This window comes from Pyxicephalus adspersus, chromosome 3, assembly GCF_032062135.1.
Source record: "Pyxicephalus adspersus chromosome 3, UCB_Pads_2.0, whole genome shotgun sequence".
NCBI lineage: Eukaryota > Metazoa > Chordata > Amphibia > Anura > Pyxicephalidae > Pyxicephalus > Pyxicephalus adspersus.
Window position 1 is genome coordinate 45,178,176 of NC_092860.1, and position 10,651 is coordinate 45,188,826.

General features: G+C 36.2%; 1 protein-coding gene across 1 annotated transcript in view; it reads right to left on the reverse strand.

Annotated features, from left to right (window-relative positions):
* Nucleotides 1-706: 706 nt before the first annotated feature.
* WDR64 (WD repeat domain 64) overlaps nucleotides 707-10,651 on the reverse strand; it is a 37,239-nt gene continuing 27,294 nt past the window's right edge. Inside the window, exons 22-29 of the mRNA XM_072407062.1 lie at nucleotides 10,454-10,559; nucleotides 10,193-10,254; nucleotides 9,047-9,156; nucleotides 8,769-8,957; nucleotides 4,513-4,594; nucleotides 2,493-2,573; nucleotides 1,384-1,459; nucleotides 707-759 (exon numbers count right to left, since the gene is read on the reverse strand). Coding sequence (XP_072263163.1) covers nucleotides 1,394-1,459; nucleotides 2,493-2,573; nucleotides 4,513-4,594; nucleotides 8,769-8,957; nucleotides 9,047-9,156; nucleotides 10,193-10,254; nucleotides 10,454-10,559 — 696 coding nt within the window. The 3' untranslated portion in view covers nucleotides 707-759; nucleotides 1,384-1,393. The remainder of the gene's footprint in view (nucleotides 760-1,383; nucleotides 1,460-2,492; nucleotides 2,574-4,512; nucleotides 4,595-8,768; nucleotides 8,958-9,046; nucleotides 9,157-10,192; nucleotides 10,255-10,453; nucleotides 10,560-10,651) is intronic.

The following is a 10,651-nucleotide window of genomic DNA, read 5'->3' on the forward strand; positions in this document are numbered from 1 at the left end:
CTGCCAGCATCGTGTTTTCTCCTGTCTTGTAAAGCAAAGCGAAAGAAGCCGGCACAGCGCCACCTGCTGTTCCCTGTCCTAACTGCCGTGCAATAGAAAAAAAGCACAGAGTGATCAGAAGGGGAATTTGAATGACAGAGTGATCAGAAGGAGAGTTTGAATGACACAAGATGATCAGAAAGGGAATTTGAATTGCACATGAGTGATCAGAAGGGGACAATGATTGGCACAGATTGATCAGAAGTGGACATGAATGGCTGTAGTCTTCTTCATGGGTAAATAAGGCATCCCCCTGAAAATAAGCCCTAGAGCATATTTTGGCCTTCAAAAAAAAATAAGACAGTGTCTTATCATCGGGGAAACAGGGTAGTCTAATAAATAAATAAATATAAATTATGAAGTATAGTAAAATGTAATATTACATTTCTTTAAAATATGCCTAATGCCTAAATCATTTCTTAAAAAACGATATATATAATAATAATTTAAGATAACTACAGTGTTTTACAGCCTAGATAGTCAAAACTTACTGCAACAGTATTAGAACAGACACTTAATATCACACAAACAACTATTACAAGAATTACAAAAGTATGCAACATTACTTGTATATAAATACATTTCACATGATGCCAGAAAGAAAAATCATCTAAGACTTTTTTATTGTGTTTTTGATTTATTATGTGTATCTTTAAATTATGACAATGGGTCTTATTCGGGCATTGCAGCATCATGTATTTGTGGGCATGCTTTTAAAACCTATGGACAGAAGAACAAGATTTGTTACAAGATTCAACTTTAAAACATCCAATAAGAGACATCACCCGCACAGAGGTTGTTGGTTTAAATTAAAACTCAGAAAAAAAGACTAACTTAAAAGACTGGGTAAAATGGTTCTGATATAATTTCTAACAGTGCAGTCCTCAGGACCATCATCTTACTTACTTAAGCATCCGGAACTGACTTCAGCCTTTTTTTTGGGGGGGATATTGACATGCTCTGCTTATTTCAATTCATTTGATCGCTAGGTATTTAGGCCAGGACATGGCCCTGGAACATGCACTTTTAGACCCTGTCAGTGAGAGTAGCTTCCATATTTGTGTCAGAAGAGGTGGCTCTATTCTGAAAATGAAGAAACTGAGTATCTTGGAAAACCATGTCACTTTTTTAAATTAGCCAAATCCCACACCCACATTTGCCATGCTACACTACTTAATCACCTAAGTAAGTTTTTTTCTGGATTGACATTTCTACTTCTAGGCAAAAGAAGGCCTTGAAGTATTACAAAAAAAGGGCAGGCTAGGTAAAAAGATGGAGGTATTCACATGCCGTAATGTCATAAAAAAAGTGTATTTACATATCTTCACAATAAATATTTTATACCTTCATATTATCATTCATAGTTGCTGAGATACTGGTTGACCATATCAGATATATTACCAAAGTCCATGTTCTGCAACTGAAGCCAAACATATTTTACTTTAAAATATGATTACATTTATTACATTTGTTCTCTTTACCATACCTTACTTTACCAGTGCATTTTTCTATTATGGCAAAGTAAAAGTAAAAGTAAGTATAAAACAGGGTCCTGGTGTATAAAATGTGATCTTCATTATTTTTATTTAAACATTGACATGCAATTACAATGTACTTAGTCCAACATCATTCAACCCCCGTAGACTGAGGATATACTGTGAGTGCAGGTTACCACAGACCCCTTCTCAAATAGAACATAACTATGGTGCCCTAAAATCACAGTTTATTGATGCAGAGAGCTTCTCTGGCATTATCACATCAGTGCCACTGGTATCAGCACTAAGGTGGGTTATAGCAACAGTTGATATCAACACTCTGCATGTTGATACCAACTCGCATGCTTTCTCAAGTATTGGGGTGCACTAAAAACTCACCTATCTTGGGCACTAAGATGAGAAAGAGCCCAGTGCCCTTTGGCATCAGACATTTGTGATTTTGAAAAGAGGATACCCCCCACCCCCAGTGTTGAAGATGAAGGCAGGTGGGTTGAAAACTCATAAAGTGTGAGGGAAGACAATATTTTTTTTTTAAGACAATATTTATTTTAGTAAAAAAAAATATGTACCATATTATTTCTAATATAGGTACACAATCTTCTTTAAACATTAATTTTATTTTCAGCAGTAAATGCTATGATTTGAAAGTTCATGAAGGCAAATGTAATTAAAAACAGGTTGAGAAAACATAGGGTGAATGTACATGGTATTTAGATGCATAGGGTGAATGGCATCAAGGAATGTACTTTTTACTCAGCAAATCCAGGGCTAATTTCGACTTATTAAGCTTAAAACAAAGGATGAATGTTCACTAAAATACTTTAGGTGAATGTCCAGCACAATATCATTATTTGATAAATATTTTATAAATTATGTTCTGCATTTATGCACAGTATATTAGTGTATTACATAAATACTTTATTTGTTACACCTATCATAAGGCTATAATAAACTTACCTGATGTATTTGTAAAGCACTAAACACTGCATCATTTTCACTCATCCCTAAGTTCCAACTTTTCAAGTATCTTTGTGACACCTGTTTCAAATCAATAAAGAACAAGGCCAATAAATTAAAGCCCTACTCCAGTCTTACATTCAGTCTTGCACAGTTGAACAGCTGCAGTAAGTCAGATCGAGTCACTTCATGAACTGACTTTTTCTTTTAGTTATGAAGCTGCAGAGTTTATAGAAAACATGGAAAACACAGATAGCTGAAAGCCCCCTTTTTTAAAACCAAAACACATTCTCCAAACATTACCACATGGTAAACACATTGCCAACAACTATTTGGGGAACAAGTTTGGGGATAAGGCCCCTTTTATCAATTATGATCCCCACTGAGGGAAGACATTGGGGCTGGTTTGGACAGAGAGAGGAAGGACCAAATACTTCCTATTACTCTCCCTTTTCATGATTACCTAGATTTCATGCATGAAGCATGGCCTTGTTTCATTAGAAAATCATTGTATATTATGATATGGAGCTTTCAATTTGGCTTTAAGGTAAATACTTTTAGAACATTTAGAACTGAATTTAAATCATTAAAATTCAAATAATCCTTTATTAGACATAAAAATGTTAAAAAGACTAAGCAAATGACATCTTAAATGTAAAACAGGCATACAAAAAAGACCTCATAGTATTTATAATATTGATAAGAGGACCTCCATTTGTATAGCAGTTTACATTTGAATAGGCTTAAATATCTCATGGCTTCAAAGTTTATGTATTAACCTGTTACAATGTTTCCTCTTAACTGCTTTACATTAGGTTTTACCCTAAAAAAAAAAAAAGTTTTAAATATAAGTTTACAGAATAAAAGTAAAAGTGAAGAATTAAAATGCTAATAGGCTAAATTCTGAAGCGCATCAACTGTTTGCTAGCATTAGAACATTGCCTTTGCTTTAATTTTGATTTACATGAAACCACCTTTTTGAAAATAATGTTTCATTTTTGGGCATATTCCAACGGGTGCCCTAACCCCCATTTTCCCCCATAGCAATTTTGGTGTTACTTTGCAATTAACTCAAAATGTTGGTGGTCAGCTTTTGGTTTCCTATTTATACTTTAGCTTTGATGTATGGAAAAAACATATGCTTTTTGAAATTGTTTTCACTTGGAGTATGTTCCCACATGTCTAGCTAATCCTGCTCACCCCAAGCAATTGTGTTGACAATACCATGTTTAGGAGCTTTGCAATTAACTTGAAAGGTCAGAGACTATATTCTTCAATGCAATCAGATGAAAATATATTTCAGCAGAAAAAAGTTTAGTTATGAACTTAATGGCTATTTTAGAGTTGATTCTACCTATATTGATTTTAGTACTGTGTACATTTTTTACAGGTTAAGTAATAAAAGCACTATGGATGGCAACAACTTTAAGCAATGATTGTATGAAATCATTTCTATCAGATTTTTTTTTCTTATTTTGCGTTTAGCAATGTTATGTAGTACAATATGCTGCAATTCTGTTCTCTCATTCATACCTTTGATTGTTTTATGCAGATATCACAGGGTTTCTCTAGTCATGAATACAAATTCCACAAATAACTCCAATTGTTTTTGGCACTATAATACTTACTTGATTATTATTTATTTTGGTAAATTTAAAGTCACATTTTTAAAATAAAAAAAGAAATATGGGGAATTGGGATTAGCCTATGATTAAACAGGTTATTGACTTTTAATACACCTCATAGGGCTCTATTTATAAAACAGGGAATTAGACTTTCCTGTAAACATTCCCTCGTGGGAATCTTCCAGGTCCATGTGTTCAATAGCAGTAATTGATTGCCACTAGGTAATGTATTCCCTGCTTTATAAATACAGCCCATGAATTTTACCTGTTTTCACAATTTTATTAAATCTATATGGCTGCAGCCTAAAATGAAAATATATTTTTTTAAAGAAGTTTAAATAATGAAATTACATTAGGCAGGCAAAATATTGCATGTAAATATTTCTAGTATTTACCTTTGGAGTTGACAGGCATTTAAAATACTTCATGCTCACACATTCTTCATTAAGGTCTTGGTGTTTAGTAAGTGAGTTAAGTCTATAAAAATAACAAAAAATGTCTTCTTTCCAAATCTCTGTGAGATTAACATTACACAAATTATGAAAAAAAAATCTCACCAGTCTCATACAAAAAAAACACAAAATAAAAACTATTTATGTATTCTGGAAATACATACTATGATCAATATCATCTCAATAGAAAAATGAATGTATTTACAACTGAGGTACTGCTCAGTCAAGTGTTCACTACTGTGAAAATTCAGCACAGATTGGAGATAAATTTATTTACCTGTATAAGTACCTTGCCTACTACATGCATAGGAGGATTCAAGGGACGCTGAAGCAGAATGAGGTAACCTAGCCTTGCCATGAATTTGTGTAGGGTCTTCCTTGTTATTAAATTGTAACTCATGTCGAGGCCTATTTATAATGTAAGTAACAAACTGCAGCAGCGAAAACACACAAATGCCAGTAAATCAATTATGTTAAAAAATAACTATATGTACCTACCTACATGTTATACTATACAGTGATAAACTTAAGGGCCACTTTCACGTTTACTTTGGGCATGTTTATCCTATTCCCTGTTCCTTGTTCAGCAGTACTGGAAACATTGTACACTAAATAATTTTACTAATACATCTTCAATTCTGCTCCCTGCAGAAAGTGTCTACTGTTATACATGTAGTACTACAGTCCTGCTCATACAGCTCAATGTTACGAGGGGGTGCTGAGAAGTTCCTGACTTTGCCCGCCTTCCAGTTGAAATAGAAAAATGAGTGTGGGGGCATATGACAGCCTAATATCTTAGTATGTAACTGTGCAAATATCAGGTCTTTGCGATTCTTAAAACTGTTTTTTCTTTTAGTGAGAACTGTGATGGCAGAGGTACAAGCAAGTTTCACGTCATTGGAGTTATGGGCCATCATGAAGTTTTTGTTTCTCCAGAGAAAGTCAGCAAAGGACATTCACACCGAGATGTCACAAACACTGGGGGAGAAGTGTCCTTCCTTCGGCACTGTCAAAACTTGGATATCTGGTTTCAAGACTGGGCATTTCACCGTTGAAGATGAGCGCCGCAGTGGGCGCCCCCCAACCTCAACTGCCCGGCAACCTGCGATGCTGTCCATGAGCTGATTTTTGAGGACCAGCGTATATCCACAAAAAAGATAGCCCAGATACTTGACATCTGACGGGAGCATGTTGGGTTTGTTACCACCACTATCCTAGACATGAGCAAGCTTTCAGCAAAGTGGGTGCTGAAATGTTTGAACAGTAATCAGAGGAAGGAACAAGTTGAAGCATCCAAAGCCGTTTTGGCCTATTTTAAAGCTGCACAGGACTTTTTGGCTAGGTTATTGACTGAGGATGAACCTGGCTCCCCAACTATGATCCTAAAACCAAAGAACAGTCAAAGGAATGGCGCCACAGTGGGTCCCTGCAGCAGAAGAAGTCCTGAGCCCAGAAATCACCGAAAGAAGACGAAACGCCGTGGAAAGTTGACCAAAGGGATCCTTTTTTTGCAGGACAATGCAACTGCGCCCACGTCCAATGTTGTGGCTGCCAAATTGATCACCCTGGGTTTCCAATTGATCCACTTTCCCCCCCACTCACCTGACCATCCCCCCTAACCACCTGGCCCCTTCGGGCTATTATCTGTTCCCGAATTTGAAGAAACACCTGAGGGGGCAACGTTTTGAAGACATTTCTGACGTCAAAGATGCTCCTGAGAGCTGGTTTGCGGCCCAACCAAAGGACTTTTATTTAAACGGTCTAGAAAAGCTGCAACTATGCTGTACCAAGTGCATCAGTCTCAGGGGGGAATATGTTGAATAAATGTGTTATTTCATAACTCTGGCTCTCTTCTTTCTGGGCAAAGCCAGGAACTTCTCTGCACCCCCTCGTATATCCTCTAAACTCCACATCTACACATACTGTATGCACTTATCCTCTCCTTACTCCTCTTCTACATATATATATATACACAGTATATATTGTAACAGCTGACCAATGAAGACCCAGGGTTTCATCCAGGATGATAGGTACATTTTTCTGTGTAATCAGACAGTTTTCCCTTTTGACCTGAAGGGGGTGCTGAAGTACTAGGCTAAATGACAATGAGCTTCTTGGCCACATGGGGGAGCTAAAGAGGCCTAAGGGATGGTGTAATTTTCTCAGCTGAAACCCATTCTGGAAATCAGGCTGTGGATATAAACTCCCAGCCTGCCCTTTCCTGTGTCTCTGTTCTTGGCTTCTGAGCTGGGAGAAGGGCCAAGGTGAGCTGTGAGTAAAGACACAGACGGTTTTGGAAAAGCTGTATGGTTTGGGCATTAGAGTCCTGCACAGCATGAGGTTAGGCTGGATTGTAAGTAAAGGGATCTAACAGTTAGTTAGAGGCCAAGTTGCCAGGCTTTATTTTGCTGTTTGTTTATTTTGCTTGTTTTTTTTCTTTTTTGTGAAAATAGTATTAGTGAATAAAACCATTGATGCACTGATAACCTGCTGGCCCTGTTTCCTGTTTGAAACACCCCCCTGTTGCTACAGGTGATCTCCCTATATATATATATAATATATATATATATAATTTACCCTAACCTCCTAACATCTCTTATCCATTGCCTATTGCCTGCTATGTTACCAACCATAATATTTGTCTGCTCATACTGCACCTTTTTAACCACCTGAGCGTTACACTGAGGTCTAGATTTCTGTACCAAAAGTGATCAACTGTTTTTCATGATTTTTTTTTTTTTAAATTGTAGACCTGTAACTTACAGAAATATGTCCGAACAAGGGTTCTAGTAGATATTATGAATATAAAAAATGTTTGAAACACACAATCATTTAAAAAAAAAAATTTGAATTTCCAAGTTATTTACTTTTACTTTATTTTTTTTTTATTTTTTTTGTATTGGATTGGATACGGGAGTTTGTATTCAATCCAATATAAAATGAGCGTTTCAATTTACCAGTTATGTACTTTGTATTAATTTTATATTATTTTGTATTGGATTGGATACGCAAGTTTGTATCCAATCAAATACAAAATATAAATTTGAATTTCCAAGTTATTTACTTTTATTTTATTTTTTTTTATTTTTTGTATTGGATTGGATACGGGAGTTTGTATTCAATCCAATACAAAATGACAGTTTGAATTTACCAATTACACACTTTGTATTTATTTGAATTATTTTGTATTGGATTGAATACAGGAGTTTGTATTGAATCCAATACAAAATGAATGAATGAGTTTGAATTTGAATTTCCCGCACACGCGCCGACGTCATCACGCACGCAGGGAAGCCGTCCGGCTATTTTTTTCTCAGCCGGACGGCTTCTCGCTTCAGAAGACACCCGGCGCTGGATGAAGAAGGATCATCGGCGATCAGCGGGACCAGGTAAGAAGCCGACCGGCATCTTATGTTCCGCTGGCCGGCATCTTGTGTTCCCCCGGGCGGCGGAACAAAAGATGCCGGGCGGCGGAACAAAAGATGCCGGCCGGCATCTTACCGGTCCCGCTGGCACCCGACGCTGGAGAGGGAGACCGACGGACGACGATGGACGGAGGACGACGCTGGAATACGAAAACGGCGCTGGATGAGCACAGCGGGACCAGGTAAGTATGGATGCGACAAAAATACGGGGTTAACCATCCTAGCCTTTTTTTTTTGCCCGTACGAAGGTCGGGCTTAACGGCTAGGTGGTTAATCTTCTCACTTCTCTCCTGAACAGGAGACCCTTCTCATACTACCCCTTCTCATACCCCCAAACACATTTCTGCTACACATAATGCCCTTTATCATACGCCGGACGTCTCTCCTAGACATACTATCCTTTGTCATTCTATTAGCACTATCTTGAACATATTGCCAATTTTCATAGCCTCCTTTCCTAAATATGTTGCCCACTAAGGCACTAATTTAGCATTGTTTCCCCAAACCCCAACCTTGTGCCTTCTAAAATGGGTATGATTTTACTAGTATGTAAATATAAGTCAGTAAACAGTGGTCTTTGTAAGGGGCTATATAATTAGTTGGTGCTAAATAAATACATAATATATATAATAAATAATGGGAATAAGGTACATTTGATGCGATGATGGCAACTTTTTTTTAGTAGCTTTTACATTTACACCTATTGGTACAAGAAAATGTTAACATTTTTTTCAATTACCACTACTTACTTTTTGTGTTAGGTTTGGTACTTACTTATTGCTTTCATAGATAAGTGGAATTTCAAAATTTTTTGTTGTCCTAAGAACAGTGTTGTCCACTTTGGTTTGCAAAGGCAGCTCCTTTATATCACAGGGAAGAGTAAATTCTGGAGGACTGGTCAGCTCGTAGGCCCTACTCTGCCCAAAGTAGCCAATGTAATTTCCACTTGAAGCATGCCATAATCTACAAAAACAGTGTAGTTACATCTTGCCAAGTCACTGAACAACTACTGTATATGTAACAAAGAGGGCTAATCTATCAATTAAACTTACCTAATGGAGTCATCAGTTGAAGCAGATACTACAACATTTCTACTGTTCTCATAAAACAGGCTGGTGATTTTCATAGAATGTGCACGCCAGCAAAGTTCTTGCTTCAAACTCTTTAAATATAACAGTACATGAAACAGATTGTTAGACTTGGATGTTTAAACATTACCATTTTGTTGCATATTTTATTTAGTTTTGACACATGCAACAAAGAGTGCTAAATTCCAAGTACAAAAACTTTTGACAACCAACACACATCAATTATGTATTGGTCTTACGTCAACCCAGATAATTTTGTTTTATCATCCTTGAGAACTATCATCTAAAGCCAACCTAAACCACACTGACCACATTGTACCTGTGCTTAACAAAAATGCCACTCTGTCCTGGCTCAGAATCACAAACAACAGCAACTTTAATTTTAGGCTTAGGTCAGCTTTAGAGTCAACCTTCAAGGTCAGCTTTAGAGTCAACCTTCAAGTTCACTTTATTGCCTCGTGTTCCCTTGACTAAGATTCAGAGAACACACAAGGCTTATTATCTTTATATATATATATATATATATATATATATATATATATATATAAAGTGCATAGTCCTGAATGGGATAGAGCAGGTAATGTAGACTATTATAAACCTCCCTTTTCTTCCGATTCCATTTGGGTTCTGAATTGTTTGAGCATTAACACAAAAATGGCAAAAATGTATTGAATGCCAAAAATTGATACCTCTATTAAAATTTGCTCATAACTGCAACACAGTCATAAATGCATGAATCCCCCAACGCATCCAAAATTAATGGATCCTAATTATAATTAGTTGCATTTTTATTACATTGATAAAACTGACCATGCTCTCGGTTCAAACAAACCCTTGACCCCTAAAAACTGTGTGGTGTTTTTTTACATTTGCAGACATCCCTATGGATGAAGTGTCATTTAATAATCAACCTTGTCCTATTCCCTGTTTTTTCTATTTTTTTTTTATTTTATTATGGGGGGTGGTACTATAAATACAAATATTCATAATAAAAGTATCAAAGGTTCAGATGGAAATAAAAACTACAGTATGCACTGTATATCATTCATGGGGATATCTTATCTTTCCCCAAAGTACATGAACGCATTTAAAAAAAATATTTTCTCTTACCAAATGTATTTTTCTGTCAGCTTCTTGAATCTTACAAAGCTTCCACAATATAATGTATCCCTCTGTTAACAATGGAATATCAATTAGAACACTGATGTAGCTATACCACAATAGACAGGGCTTTTTACTTAACTAAATTAGTAGATTCAAATGTTAATACTATTCAGTTTACCTATCTATATCTAATCAATTTTTAAGTTACATAAGGGAAATTTTATCAGCTTTACAAAGCTGAGAAATACTTTACATACACACACTCACCTATATTGCCTGCTATAATGACATTAGCACACGTATCTGAACACAGAGCTGTGATTGGAATAGGAGGCTGCTTTGTAAATGGTAATTTCTCGCTAATTAAATCGCCCTGAAAATACATTTAAACATTTATTATGAAACAGTGTTGTATTATTGATACCGTATTTTTCGGACCATAAGACGCACTGGACCATAAGACGC